General features: G+C 46.6%; 1 protein-coding gene across 1 annotated transcript in view; it reads left to right on the top strand.

Annotated features, from left to right (window-relative positions):
- The window catches only part of LOC121849695 (zinc finger CCCH domain-containing protein 4-like), a 20,320-nt gene extending 4,672 nt beyond the window's left edge, over positions 1–15,648 (top strand). The window contains exons 3-6 of the mRNA XM_042338164.1: positions 12,728–12,941; positions 13,218–13,328; positions 13,853–14,119; positions 15,039–15,648. Coding sequence (XP_042194098.1) covers positions 12,728–12,941; positions 13,218–13,328; positions 13,853–14,119; positions 15,039–15,506 — 1,060 coding nt within the window. The 3' untranslated portion in view covers positions 15,507–15,648. The remainder of the gene's footprint in view (positions 1–12,727; positions 12,942–13,217; positions 13,329–13,852; positions 14,120–15,038) is intronic.

Here is a 15,648-nt window from a genome sequence, read left to right as displayed (position 1 = left end):
TCAACTCACTTTACAGTGTATTCTGTGAAGGGCTTTGAGACGTTTCGAAGACTTGATAAGGCGCTGTATCAAATGCTACATCAAGTTATGATTATTATAGAATTTACTGCGTGTTTTGTGGGCAAACAGGCGGCTAATTTGTGCATAGCAACGTCCCACCAACAGCCAATTACATGGGGGAACTGTTGGCGAGGTCGCCAGAAGAGAGAGAAACTATCTCCTCTTTTTGAATCGCGCTCCGAGACACTGTCCTGCGCGGAGGGAGCTATAAAAGTGCAAGTTGTTGCTGTTGATGCATATGTTGTGGGATCTTTAACATCCATCCGAACGGGCACACGGGACCTCATTTTAACACCTCATCCAAAAGACGGCAGCTCCAACAACTCAATGCGGCCGGCGCTGCACTGGAGTGTCAGCCTTGACTTCGTCGAGGTGGGGCTTGACCCAACATATCTCCTGACTCAGAGACTACGTGAGCCACAGAAGGCCAAACAAATCAAATTATCACTATTATTTATGCTTTATTTATATTAAAGGAGAGAGAGAGAGAGAGAGAGGGAGAAGGTGAGGAGAGAGAGCGAGAGGGAGGGAGAAGGTGAGGAGAGGGAGAGAGAGAAAGAGAAGGTGAGACAGGGAGAAGGTGAGGAGAGAGTGGGAAGGAGGGAGGGAGAAGGTGAGGAGAGAGAGAGAGAGGAGAAGGTAAGGAGAGAGAGGGAGAGGTGAGGAGAGGGAGAGAGAGAGAGGGAGAAGGTGAGGAGAGAGAGAGGGAGGTGAGGAGAGAGAGAGAGGGAGAAGAGGGAGAGAGAGAGAGAAGAGGGAGAGAGAGAAAGAGGGAGAAGGTAAGGAGAGAGAGGGAGGGAGAAGGTGAGGAGAGAGAGAGAGAGAGAAGGTGAGGAGAGAGAGAGAGGGAGAGGGTGAGGAGAGAGAGAGGGAGAAGGTGAGGAGAGAGAGAGAGAGAGAGAAGGTGAGGAGAGAGGGAGAAGGTGAGGAGAGAGGGAGAAGGTGAGGAGAGAGGGAGAAGGTGAGGAGAGAGAGAGGGAGAGGAGGGAGAGAGAGAGAGGGAGAAGGTGAGGAGAGAGAGAGAGAGAGGGAGAAGGTAAGGAGAGAGAGGGAGAGGGAGAGGAGAGAGAGGTGAGGGCGAGAAGGCTGCAGCAATCAAACCGCCATCGCCCGCCTCACTCTCTCGCTGAGCCCTGGGTTGAGAGCAGCGGCTGTTAGGCCGCGGCGAGGCCTTTGCCGCCCGCCCGCAGCCTCCCAAACCCGGGCCTTTCTTTGCGGGTGTTACTTGGCGCCGGGCGGGTTGCTTGGCTCCCGGGTGTGGGGGGGGTGTGGGGGGAGAGAAAGAGAAGGCCATCCGTGAGGCCGACAACCGCGCCTCCCGGCGCCAACTTTACCTCAGGCTCTCCGGAGGCTCCGCCAGGCGACGTCCAGGTGCGCTCTCTGCGCCTGCGCCGGGGACCAACGGCTTTCGCTCGCGCGCGGTCTCCCTCTCCTCTCTGGTGCGCGCGCGGGTCCGGGCCTTTGCCGTACGATGACGTCGCCCCCCCCGTCCACCACCACGCTCGGCGAGTGGGTCCGCGTCCCGTACGGCGAGTGACGTCGCCCTCGGGGGCGCCTTTTCCGTGCAGTGGCCGAAACGCTTCGGCGTCTTGCCGTACGATGACGTCGCCACCCCCCCTCCCCTCCCCTCACCCACACCACTCTTTCGCCTCCGAGCGGCGGCTCCCAGCGCAGAGCATCGCGGGGCGGGGCGGGCTTGGACCCGGAGCGGGTTCTTCGTGTTCGTGTTCGTGAATTTTCCGGAGGGAAACCAACGCTCGGCCCTTTCCGGCGGGCAGGGCCGCTCGTGAATCTTCGTGGCATGTTGACTGACTGGCTGGCCGGGCGGGCGGCGGGAAAGAGACGGACGCTGCGTGCGTGCGTGCGTCGTCACGTCGTCCGTCGTCGTGGGGAGGAGGAGAGAGACGAGAGAGGAGAGAGGAGGAGGCGGCGGCGGCGGCCATGTTGTGGCGAGGCTTCGCAGTCATTGCGTAAATGGAGGGCGAGGGGGTTTCGGAGAGCTCGGCGCGGAGAAAAACCGTCTCTCTACGTGACCGTTAATCCTTTAGCGTCTGTTGTGTTCCAGGAGGAAGAGCCGGGGTGGGGTGGGGGGGGGAAAGGAAGCGAGAGAGAGAGAGAAAAAAAAGGAAAGGGGGAAAAAAAATAAGCAGCAGCGGAGGCTGTTTTCCTGAGGCGAGGTTGAGCGCGAGAGAGAGAGAGTGAGAGAGAAAAGAAAGAGAGGGAAGAAAAAAAAGAGAGGAGGGGAGGGGTTTTTGTTCGGTTTTGAGGGCCAAAGGAGGAGAGAAAAGAGAGAGAGAGAGAGAGAAAAAGAGAGAAAGAAAGAAAGAGGGGAAGAAAGGAAAGGAGGGAAAGGTTTTTTTTCTGTCAGGGAGAACATGTCACTGGAAAGCCTGAGCCTCACCAACAACCAATGCCCCCCCAAGCAGCACAACATCATCAACCTCCTCACTGAGTCAGGAGACGAAAGGTCGAGTAAAAAACCGCTCTCTTTTTTTGAAAAAAAATTATAAATTAATAAGAATAATAATAATATCAAAAAAAAAATTTCCAAAAGAAAAAAGCCATATTTTTGTTTTATTCGGGGTTTTGCTGATTTTTTTTTAAATATCTATTTTATATTATATATATATAAACCTTTTTTTTCCTCCCTCCCTCTCTCTCTCTTCTCCCACTCTCTCTCTCTCTCTCCCATTTCCTTTAATTTTCTTTTATTTCTCTTCTTCCTTTTTCTTTTTTTAAAAAAAAGTTTGGTTTGGTTTTTATTTTTCTGCGCAAAAAAGAAGAAAAATTGTACTTTTCCCACCACCCAACCCCCACCTCCAACCCCCATCCCCAAAAAAAACCTTTCCGCCTTAGCCCCAACCTGAAAAATATGACTCCCCCTCCTCACCCACCCAAAAAAAAGGTTTATTTTATTCATCTGTAGTTCTAACAATAATAATCCTTGCATTCGATATTGCGCCTTTGAGATGCCTCAAAGAGCTTCACAGGATATGATTTTATAGTCTCCGAACACTTATTTTTATGTTAAATGATCGTCGTCAAACAAAACAAAAAAAAGCAAATCAACCAGCCAACCCCACCAAAAAAAAATCCTATATCTCTGACCAAACAAACCCGAGGGGGGAAAAATTCCTGGAGATTACAGGTAGAGGAAATTGTAATCTTTTTGTTTGTTGGGGGTGTTTAGTTTTTAATTTCTACTTTCTGTTTTCATTTTATTTTTCTTTCATATTATATATATATATATATAAAATCGAATTTTTATAGCAAACGCTCGTTTGATTTCGATATAATATATATAAAAAAAGGAACCAACAGGGTGTTTTTTTTTTAAAAAAAGGCCTAATTGCATGCCTGGGTGGAAGGGAGGAATGTGGGTTTGTCTCTTTAAAAACTGCACAGAAACGATTTACACGCAGCGCGTTTTCTACTTTTAAAATCATTTCTACATTTTTTTTAAAAAAAATGTCATCTTGTTTAAAAGGAGTGAAGCCACGGGGTGGGGTAATGTCCGACCGTAACCCTTGAACCTTTGTGTTGGTTTATTCCACCCTTCCCGCAAACGTAATCGGATTTACCTAAGGGAAATATTGATCCTTATTTGTTCCGTGGAGGGGGGAAGGGGGAGGTAAAAACTGAGCTCATTCTTAATGCTAATGTGTTGCGATTAATGAAGGGTTTTCAAAATAATGACAATATATATCTGAGGTCCTGTTGTCCCCTTTCACAAATACAGTCCCTTTTACCGGTGGATACAATATTTATTTAAAATTTGTACAATGTTTACGTGACATTGTGAAACAAGATCATACTGTATATTTTCCTACATATAAATCAAAAAAATTGCAACTCATTTGGTTACTTTCACTCCCCTTAGCAGTTAATAATGTGGACAATGTCTGGGCCTTCGCAATACATTCTGCCCCCCACTTCCCACCACCCCCCCACTCTCTGTTGTCTTTTTACGTTCTTTTCGAGCCAAGTTAAAATGGAATATCACAGAGTTTGCATTGGTGATGGCAGGGATAATAAGCACTTTATATACCCAAATACACCTCAGGCACGTTGACAACCAAATAACCAACCTATGTGAGTCTTTATGGTATTCATCCGACCATGTAGCATTTTACCAATGTTACTGCCACTTTGGAACAAACATGCCTTACTCAAATCATTGTTTGCCAAGAGACGTTTTTTCTTTTTTTTAAAAAAAAGTCCATTTTATGGGGGTAAGTACAAGCTGGGGATCTTGGAAAAATAACTTCATTTGTGAATCTACGGATATCGGTTAATTAATGCAGTACAATTTTAATATGGTAAAATAATAATTGCAATGTGAATGGGGGGGGATTTGCTGATGTGTTCAATATATCTCTGAATCACAGTAATGGATATAATAATTGAATGATTGTGAATAGTAGCACCAAACATTAGTGCACCAACACACAATATAAATAATAATAATCCTTGCATTTGATATAGCACCTTATCACGTCTTCAAGACGTCTTAAAGCGCAATGTCACTGAAAAGCAAGGCTTGAGTTTTGTATATGTGACTCCCAAAATGGGGGAATTCTTGATCCAATTCTGTTATCTATACCGAGATGGTGAAAAAAGCAGACACTTCCTGTATGTGGCAGTATATTTATGGTCATAAATCATCATAATATAAATCATCATAATACTCATCATGCTTACATTTCGTGTATAGTGCGCCTTTCATGTCGGGAGGACGTCCCAAGGCGCTTCACGAGATGTACTGTAAAGGGCATTAACTGTTTTGTGGATGAACTCAGCAGCCAATTTGCACACAGCAATGAACCACAAACCAATTTTATGTGTGGGATTGTCAGCCCTCTTATATAGTCGAATAGTCCCATGGGATCTTGTAACTTCCACCTGAATGTACCTATGAATGTGTGTATATGTGTATCTATATGTGTGGGTGGGAATAATAAGTCAGCCCGAAATACACTCCCCTCAACATACACAGGCCTGAAAACACCAATAATAGACATTTAGGAGTAAGTCACCCTTTTGTTTGCAATCAAAGCCTGAATAAAAGGGCGAATTAAAAGAAAATAGCAAATAGGCAATAACAAAATCAAACTTCCAAATTCATTTATTGTTCAATTGTCCATTCAGCAGGTTACATTCTATTATACTGATCAAACACCGTTTACCTGAATGTTTTTGAGCCAGAATTAAAAGTTCTTTATGGTTCTCTCGGATCAGCGGGAGTCTTAAGTGGAATGAACTGTACGTGCGACAGTGGCTAGTATGACAAACATGTCAGTTGATTTCATCTACGAGTTAAAGCACTTCTTACTTCTAGCAGGCACGTGGTGCAGTTGATTGGCACGTTAATGTGTTGCACAGTTGCCTTGGAATGGTCACTTTGTGGCTTTCCCAGTCTTGGCCATAAATCAGAGGGTGAGCATTTCCCAACTAAGGGGAAACTGATGGGACAAGCAACTATTGGCAACCCAACCTAGCCAAGTCCAACTGTCTTGTTCCTTTGCCAATAATAATCCTTGAATTTGATATAGCGCCGTATCACATCTTCGAGACGTCTCAAAGTGCTTCACAGAATATACCGAAAGTGAATTGATGATATCTGTATTGGAGGAAACACAATTTTGAAAGAAGCAAAACTCGCATAAGTCGGATCTGTATAATAATAATAATGTTTTGCATTTGATATAGCGCCTTATCACGTTTCCGAGACGTCTAAAAGCACTTCACAGAATATGCTATATAATCACCTAAGTCATACAAGTGCCCAAATCCTGTTCAAGAGTTTATATTCTATGCAAGTTTGACATAACTCATACGTTGCATAAGTCATATTAAATGCGTGGTCCCAACTGATACAACTTTTGTGCGGTTTACTGTACATATTATCTTATATTAAGCAAGGTGGTATAACAGGCACAGCCACATAATGGCTGCCTCCTTAAAAAAAATTTGAATAGACTTTTTTAAAAAACAGTCTAAAGAACACAGCATTGACGCAGGGAAATAAACTAATGAGTTGCATCTTTCATTTGTACGACACTACTGCAAAATCGATTCTGGGGCTTATTCTTTATATAAAAAAAGTATGGCAATTAACTTCCTGTTTTATTAATTTCAAAGTTTGAATACAGTCGACTGTATTTTTATTGAATGAGTTGAGTCAGAGTGTTCAGCTCCAGCTCGCTCTGACCTTTAGTACAGAGACGCCACATGATTGGGAAAGGACGGGCGGCTGAGTCCACAAACAAGGCCATGAAAATTATAGAATTTTACAGCACAGAAGGAGGCCATTTGGCCCATCGTGCTCTTACCAGCTCTTTGAAAGACATACCGACTAGTCCCACTCCCCCGCATTTTACCCCAACTTGTTCCATTCGCTCGCTCTTACTCGATATCCCTGCAAATTCTTCCTTTTTAAGTACCTATCCAATTCCCTTTTGAAAGCTACTATTGAGTCTGCTTCCACTACCCTTTCAGGCAGAACATTCCAGACAGTAACAACTCTTTGGCTTTTAGAAAAAATTCGCCCCCATCTCCCCTCTGGTTCTTTTGTCAAGAGGAGGGATGAAATGTTTGGAGAAATTTTTAGCATCAAACCTGGGCTTGATAGAGCCTGTTGTGCCAGTTCAATCCTTTCCAGAACACAACTGACTTCAATTAAGCTGAGTTACAGTTTGTTCCACAGTAAACAGCGGCTTTTCTGTATCTCACCTGCATTTACATTGTCACGTGAGCTTAGACTGGGAGTCTGAGCGGATTCTAGCAATCTCAAGCTGACATCTGTGTGTGAATTTCTAGAGGGTGAAGAGAGACCAGGATGGGGACGCTGATCATTGTTCTCCCCATTAATCCTTGCATTTGATCTAGCGCCTCACTACGTCTCCGAGGGGTCTCAAAGCGCTTCCCAGAAACATACTGTAATTGTGGAGCTCTGGGTGAGAAGCGCTCTGGGACTCTGCCCTGTGTGTGAGGGGCGCTACACAAATGCAAGTTGTTGTTGTTGAGACGAGGAAAATGAATAGGGACGAGGAATGTGCTCTCTCTATCATTTGGTACAGTGCCAGCCAATTCTTTACAGGTCAGCCAACTGTGACAACCTTTAGGATCCATAACTCAAAATAACAGTTTGCCACTGGATAAATAAATTGGATCCTAAGATAGTTTGCTGATCTATATTTCCATTGAAATTTCTGACCATGACCTAAATACCGGTCTGCTTTTTGATACGTAACTTTTTAATGAATCTTAATGAGAGGTTTCATAATTCCAGCTCCCTTGATGCTCGGAGCGTAACAGCTTTGCACACGAGGGTAACCTTGTGTTCAGTTAACCTTATCTTGTGGGACAGTAGCAGCAGCGGGGATATCAAATGTGGCTTCTGCTTGGCTAAGCTTTTATAAATTACACATTGGTTGTGGACAGAATCATGCAATCATACCGCATCCGTAGCAGCCATTCAGCCCCTTGTACCTGTGCTGGCTCTCTTAGGAAGCATAGGAACAAGATAAGGCCATTCAGCCCCTCAAGACTGTTCCGCCATTCTATTAGATCGGGGCTGATTTGTACCTCAACTCCAATTTGCCCCGCTTTGCCCCATATCCCTCGATACCCTGACCTAACAATCTTAAAAGACCTATCCATTGAATTCTGGAGGGTGACGGGTAGAGGAACTGTAACCCAGAAGGATACGATCTTCCGAACGTTTGCCAAAACCTCACGTAGGTTTTCCAAACTCCAGAACATTTTTTTTTTAGTTGTTTGCCATGCTTTATATCAAAAAGAAAGGTTTCTGGTACACTATTTTGTGTGGTCTGGTCAAATGTTTTCTCCTTCAAGTCTCCCATGTTCCATTACGCTTTCAGTTTGAAGGTTTCTGACATTTGTGCAGGTCATTAACCTGCATTGGCCGTTGATTTTTCCCAACTGCCTTTTACAGAGTAGGATTATTGACTTAAGCAATGCCTGGTTCTGCCATTCCCTTGTTAGAACAGAACGAGTCTGAAAGTACATGCAAGACCCCTAAACCCAGGTCAGACACTGCAAATGTCCACACCAACTAAGTACTGAGGTGTGGTTAGAAACAGAAACGGGAGGGGGCCATGCAACCCCTCGAGCTTGTTCCGCCATTCTATTAGATCATGATCCAGTTACCCTCCCTTGCCCCCGTATCCCTTAATACCCTGACCTAACGATAGAGTACAGTTCCTTTACTTATATCTAGGCCCGGTTATTAATTCTATTGCTAGGTTGACGTTGTTCCAGATGTATGATTGAAACTCGATTAACGTGTCAAGTTTACATATAAATCGGTAATAATTGGGGAGTTTTTAAACCCTTTAACAAATCGCTGATTTTTTTAAAATGATATTAATCATCCTTGCATTTTGATATAGCGCCTTAGGTCTTCCATACGTTTCAAAGCACTTCACAAAATCATACTGTAAAGTCGATTGACTATATATTTTGGGGGGCAAAGTATTTTGTGATATCAAGCCGTTGAGGAATCTAGCCCAAGGCCGCTCCAGTCCTGTTTTCTTCCCGATTTATGGCTGTTGTAGAGCAGCAAAGGAATACTAAGCACGCAGATGATGGAATGTCAGCATTTATGGCTCTATTTCTGGCTCCTGGACTTTCGGCGGTGGCGAGGGAGTGTTTGTAGAACTCAGGCAAGACTGATCAGCGGCAACGGGGAAGGGGGTAGGGGAGGGTAGGTCGGTCAGCCTAGTAGTAACCGCAAACCATGGCTGCCTGGCTTCCAGTCCGCAATATTTCGTTGCCGTCTCCAGAGATGTTTCGTGAAACGATCCGCGTAGGTACTCGCAGGGCTTCGGGACGGCTCGCCTCTTCCACTTTTACAGAACTCCTGCCAAAGTCGGAGCGGTTGGTTAGCAGCGGCGGCCCTGTGCGGGGAATAAAGTGACAGTTCTGTGCTCTGTTGAGTTTCTGACAATAATCGACCTTCTGTTTTTGTGGTGTGGGGCTGGGGGGGACGTGGACTTGGGTGCAGCAGATCCGTGCGGCAGTAGGACATTTACCGAGAGAGCAGGGATAGGAATCTGGAGTGCAAGTCAGCTTGTTCTGTATGTGCTGGCTTGGGAAGCAGCCAGTTCTGTGTGTGTGTGTGTGTGGTGCGCGTGTGTTCTCTTTGTTGGGAAACTGCAGGACAACTGCACACATGAAAGATTTAGAGAGCAAAGTGTGTTCTTGGCCGACCGTCCTCCACGTTAAAAGTACTTTTATCCAAGTTTTTGTCACTTTGAAGTACCCGATTCCATTTAATTTTGTTCAGGAATGAACCTTTCGTAGGAAATTAGGGTTTCAAGCACTTGCACGAGCCACTTGTTTATAGCTGAACGTTTAAACAACGAGAGGATTAGTTATTGGCTATTTCTGGATATTTTCTGAAAAGCTGCCATGTTTCTTTCAAACCTGCTGATTTTGGGTGCTCTTTGGTAAACCTACTGAATTTATAGTAATAGAAATAATAGTAATCCTTGCATTTGATGTAACACCTTATCAAGTCATTGAGACGTCTCAAAGTGCTTCACAGAATATACTGTGATATATATATATAATAATCCTTACATTTGATATAGCGCCGTAATATAGTCGCCGAGAAGTCGCAAAGCTCTTCGCAGAATATACTGTAAAATGGATTGACTGTATATTTTGTGGGCGAAAATAAGTTAGCAAAATGGAACAGCAACGCCACAAAACCAGTCAAGCGCTGAATTTACGAATCAAATGGGAATGAAAACAATCTCCTCCCTTGAGCACGTTTCAGTTCAACAATTCCCAAGAGTGGTGAATCACACTTTTTTAACAGGTGTGTATTATCGTGCTCATAATTTTCAGTATGAACCCAACCCTATTAACATATCTCACCTCCGAACGAAGAGCTTTGCGAATGACGTAAAAAGGTTGGAGGAGCTTTCTCAAACTGGTTTACAAAGTGATGGCCTTGTAATGTTCTCCTCTGTTTCACGCTGTGCTGTACATCGTTCACTAGTAACCGTAACGTCACCGTAAGATTTTCCAAAGAGAATTCCACGAATCCCATCTTCACGTGGAAAGCCCAGAGATAAGAGTGTTGGAACGGAATACGCTCTCTCTCTCTCTCTCTCGCTGGAGGGATGCATCGTGTTTACCTAATTCCGGAGAGTATTAGGCGCAGGTCGGCAAGAGCTAAGGCTTCAGTGACTTATAGGTTGAAATTTTAGATCCACTATTAACACATAATATCGCGACATGTTTTTAAAAAAGTTACCGATCGAATATCAACACATAATATTGTGACACTCTTTTAAGAAAAAGTTACCGATCGAATAGTAACACATAATATTGTGACACTTTTTTAAAAACAAGTCCTCCATTGACTTTGTAAGAAAAAAATAATTTCCTTTGTCTTATATCCTCACCCGTGAATTGTACTGCAGCCATATCGTACGTGGTGTGTGGCCTGAATAATCTCCAGCGATAGGAAAACGTGTTGCTTCTGTCCCAGTTTAAATGCAATGATGCGTCATCTCAAAGCAGGCCTTGAAAATTCACCGTCGCTTGGAAACGAAATGAAATGAAATGTAGTTCTTGATGCGTAGATGAGGGAGGAAGGAATAGAGGGGGATATCGGTGAGGGGTATGGAACGGGTGGAGCTTGTGTGGAGCATAAACACCAGCACAGACTGGTTATGCCGAATAAGTAGCCTTTTTCCGTGCCGTCATCACTCTTTAACTATTAAGCGCTTTGGGACGTTACCCTGCCGGTGAGGGTGGCCACTAGATAAATGCAACTTGTTGTAACTGTATGTAACCCGCGGTTCGTGTCTTTTACACTGTTCTTCTGAGATCTTTATTCCACAAGTCGTTTTCATTTTTTATCCTTGAGAAGGAAAAATGTGCGAGGCTATGGGGTACGAGAGGGGGAGTGGGGACTAGTTGGGGTAAGAGCGGGGAGTGGGGACTAGTTATGGGTACGAGAGGGGGGAGTGGGGACTTGTTGGCGTAAGAGTGGGGGAGGTGGGGCCTTGTTGGCGTAAGAGTGGGGGAGTGGGGCCTTGTTGGCGTAAGAGTGGGGGAGTGGGGCCTAGTTGGGTAAGAGAGGGGGAGTGGGCGGACTCGTTGGGGTAAGAGAGGGGGAGTGGGGACTGGTTGGGGGTAAGAGTAGGGGGAGTGGGGACTCGTTGGGGTAAGAGAGGGGGAGTGGGGACTGGGTGGGGTAAGAGAGGGGATGTGGGGACTGGTTGGGGTAAGGAGGGGGAGTGGGGACTGGTTGGGGTAAGAGAGGGGGGAGTGGGAGGTTGGGGTAGGAGGGGGGGGACTGGTTGGGGTAAGAGAGGGGGAGTGGGGACTGGTTGGGGTAAGAGAGGGGGAGTGGGGACTCGTTGGGGTAAGAGAGGGGGAGTGTGGGGACTCGTTGGGGTAAGAGCGGGGGAGTGGGGACTGGTTGGGGTACGAGCGGGGGAGTGGGACAGGCAGGATGAGCCGAATGGTCTCCTACCTGTAAGATTCTGTGATTCTATTTTGCTTCTCGTCAGCAGAATTGAAATCGCTTTCCAGCCCCAGCGGCCCTGGGGGTACTGCTGTGTGTGTTGGTGAAAATTATTTCATTAAAATTAGGGCAAAGTATAATAACAATCCTTGCATTTGATATAGCGCCTTATCAGGTCTTTGAGACGTCTCAAAGAGCTTCACAGTAAAGTGTAGTGACTGTATATTTTGTGGGCGGAACAAAGCCCATTATAAGCAAAGTTGTGGTGGAAAAAATTATCCGACTTAATCTCTTTACAAATTATCTCAACGTGGGTGTGTAGGAGAGCTAAGTTACTGCTGGAAATTAGAGAAGAGTCGCAGTTGGTTGTGCAGTTGGTTTGGGACCACATTCTAAAACCGACCAACATTCTCGGCGGATTCCCCTTTCCCAGAATCCAGAACCGGAGGGGAAACGAGGAGAAACCCTTTCATGCCAGAGGGTTGTTACGGTCTGGAACGCACTGTCTTGCGAGGCTGGTGGAAGCAGATTCGAAAACAGCCGTCAAAAGGGAATTGGATACGTACTTGAAAAGGAAAAATTTGCAGGGCCGGGCGGTAAGGAGCGGGGGAAGTAAGATGGGAGTTTGGTAGCTCTTTTCACACAAAAAATTGTGTTTGTAATCGAAAACTATTTTCCTTATTGGGAGGTGAGCTAGTAAGTAACTGGAACGCTCTTCCTCTATCCCTCCGCCTTGCCCCATCCCGACCCCATCTTCAGGTCGAGCCCGAAGACCGTCCTCTTCGGCCGCGCCTACGGACACCTCCCCTCGGTTGGCACCTTGCGTAAGCGAGGGGAGCTGTGTATATACAAGCTGTTGGGAGCGGAATCTCTGTGGGGTTGAGCTGCTGTTGAGAAGACTTGTTTTGGTTTGAGCTTTTTTTTACAGCAGAATTGTGCCAACTATAAATATTAAACCTAGTACAATAAAATCCTTACCTTGGGTGAGGTGCCTTTAACGTCGGGAGGAAGCTCTTGATTATGCAGCATCGTTCATGATGAAGCCTTCTTAGGTCACTGGATTTTTTTGGGTCATATTGGCTTCCAAGATGTGTTAAGCGGATTTATTTCACCTCGCTTCACAGCGCTGAATGATTTTGCTGTTCTTTGGTAACGCAGGGAAGAAGGGGAGTTGGAGGAGGGAGAGTTGGAAGATGATAGCGAGGTTCAGGACAATTCCCAGGAGAAATGCAAGAAAGAGAAGCCCGAGAAGGAGGATGAGGACGAGGATAAAGATAAGGACAAAGGCCACCGGAGGCTGAAGAGAAAGAGGAAGAAAGAGCGTGAAAAAGAAAAGAAGAGATCCAAAAAGAAACGAAAATCAAAGCACAAGGTATTCAGCCCTAAATCCATTTTACAGTATATTCTGTGAAGAGCTTTGAGATGTCTCAATGACGTGAAAAGGCGCCATATCTAATGAAAGGACGATGATTATTATTAATGGACAGGGAAAGGAAAGGGGAGAAAGTAAATTTTTAAGGGCATGTGATGGGTGAAAATGGTGTCAATGATTGATGATGTGACAATTTGTTAGGTTGTTCAGTTACAGTGCTTTAAAGCACGTTAATGTTTTTTATTTTAACTCTTTTGCTCCTGTTGTCCTTGCCAGAGACACGTGTCTTCCAGCGATGATTACTCTGATTTCAGTGATGAGTCTGATTACAGCCCTGAGGAGAAGGGTTACCGGAAATACCGTGAATACAGCCCTCCGTATACACAGGTAAGGCAGCAGCAGCATTAATTCTGTCCTCTCTTTGTTCTGGAATCAATTTCTGTACTTGAAATGAAACACCTATGATACACATCCATTTGGAGAACTATTTTGTGCGGGTGTCAGATTGGCTCAGTCAGTCAGTAGCTCTGGGCCGGTAGGTTGTGCGTTCACAGTCCAGGCTAACAATCTCTGGAGTCCCTGAAAAAATAAATTAAATAATAATAATTTGTCACTCAATTCCACGAGTGTTTGTGGGACGCTGCTGCGCGCAATTCGCTGCCGCGCTTTGCCCACAAAATATAAAGTCAATTCACTTCACAGTGTGTCCTGTGAAGCGCTTTGAGACGTCTCGGAGGCGTGATAAGGTGCTAAAACAAATGGAAGGATTATTATTATTATTATTATTCAGTTGAGCAGAACCTGAAGCCTTTGTGCCTGTCTCTGTGTTTTGCTAGTTACCTGTAATTCCTCGACCTGTCTGAGTTACTCTGCGGGTTGTGTTCTGTTCTGTTCTATTCTATTCAACTCAGCCCCCATATCCCCAGCCCCCTCCGCCAAAGAAAGTCTACATGAAAGCTGAGAAGGCAAACTACAAAGCCTACGAGGAGTACAAGGACGAGCAGTATGGCGAATATGAGGCCGAGGAGGAACCTGTGCCTGACGGACAAGGCCAAGGATATGACGACTTTGCCAAAGAGCTGCACCAGTACAGAAAGGCAAAGGAGGCTTCCCAACTCACCGGCCACCGCAGCAGCAGCCCCACATGCCGATGCCACACAGGGGCCGTGGGATGTCAGGTGGGTTTACTCGCCAGTCCTCTCTCCTCCACAAGGCAGAGCCCGTTACTACAGTACAGTTCCCGAACCCAAATGGTCTTTTCCCAGACTGTGAACTGTTCTCAGGCTAGTCAATTGTGGGGAGGTGCAGCCAAGTCTAATCTCGTCCTCGCCACGAAAGGACCTGTTCTGGCAGCATTAACTGACTTTTCCAGTCTGGGTACTTGATAGGACAGGTACTTGATAGGCATTTGAAAAGGAAAAATTTGCAGGGGTATGGGGATAAAGAGTGGGGGAGTGGGACTAGTTGGTAGCTCTTTCAAAGAGCTGGCACAGGCATGATGGGCTGAATGGCCTCCTTCTGTCCTGTAATGTTCTATGATTCTACGATCTCCAGCCCGATTGTAGTTGCTTTCTCATTGAGCCCAAACACTTTCCTGCTCCGTGTAAATCTGTACAACATCACGCCAGGCCCTGCTTAATACAAATGAATCGGGGGGGGTGGTGGTTTTGTTCAATTCACCCAGCGTCCGGGGTTAATAGGCGTCCAACTGAAGTGGTGTCCACTATAATTGTAAAACTCTTACTCCTTTGTAAGAGGAATGGCTCCGGCCACCAGTTTGTCCCTCGGGCCCTCAGCTCCACCATCGACGGCCATGCCTTTGGCCACTACGCTCCAAAACACTGGAGCTCTCCCCTCGATCCCTCCGCTTTGCCCCCCCCCTCCCTCCCCACTATCAAATCCCGCCTAAAGATCTTCCTTTTTGATCATGCTTACGGTCACCTCCCCTCTCCCTCCCTCTCCCTCCTGGCTCAGGGGCCAGACTCTGCCACTGTCAAGTGCTCCGGGGCGCTACCCCGCCTGAAGGGCACTGTGTAAATGCAAGTTGTTGTTGTTGTTCCTTTATGGTGAACCAAAACTTTTGTACTCTTGCTGCAGGGCCAGGGAGAGGCGGAGGAAGGGGACGTGGGGTGCGAGGAAGAGGTGGACGGGGAAGGGCCAGGGGGCGCGGAGGAAGAGGAGGCAGAGGAGGATGGGGGCAAGGGCATGGTCACGGACCCCCAGATCACGAGCCCAGCCGAGAACACGAGCCTGGACCGGAGCTCGGACCACCAGATCACGGCCCCCAGGATCACGGCCCCCCAGATCACAGGCCCCCAAGGCATGGCCCCCCAGAACACAGATCCCCAGATCATAGACCCCCAGGACGGGGACGCCCGGAGCGAGGGTCTAGTCCTGAATACGGCGCCCCAGATCACGGTCCCCCAGATCATGGACCACCAGATCATGGACCACCAGAACACAGACCCCCAAGGCACGGTCCGCCAAGGCACGGCCCACCAGAACATGGGCCTGGAACAGAATACGGACTCCCAGAACCGAGATCCCCAGAACACAGACCCCTGAGGCATGGTCCCCCAGAACATAGACCCCCAGGACGTGGACGCCCAGAGCGTGGGCCTAGTCCAGAATATGGACCCCCAGGATACGGACCGCCAATACAGGGTCCCCCAGAACTCGGGACAGAGCACAGACCTCCAGAACACAG

This window comes from Callorhinchus milii, unplaced genomic scaffold, assembly GCF_018977255.1.
Source record: "Callorhinchus milii isolate IMCB2004 unplaced genomic scaffold, IMCB_Cmil_1.0 Scaffold9, whole genome shotgun sequence".
In the NCBI taxonomy this organism is placed as follows: Eukaryota; Metazoa; Chordata; class Chondrichthyes; order Chimaeriformes; family Callorhinchidae; genus Callorhinchus; species Callorhinchus milii.
The sequence above is the reverse complement of the archived record's forward strand: the minus strand, read 5'-3'. Positions and strand labels throughout refer to the sequence as shown.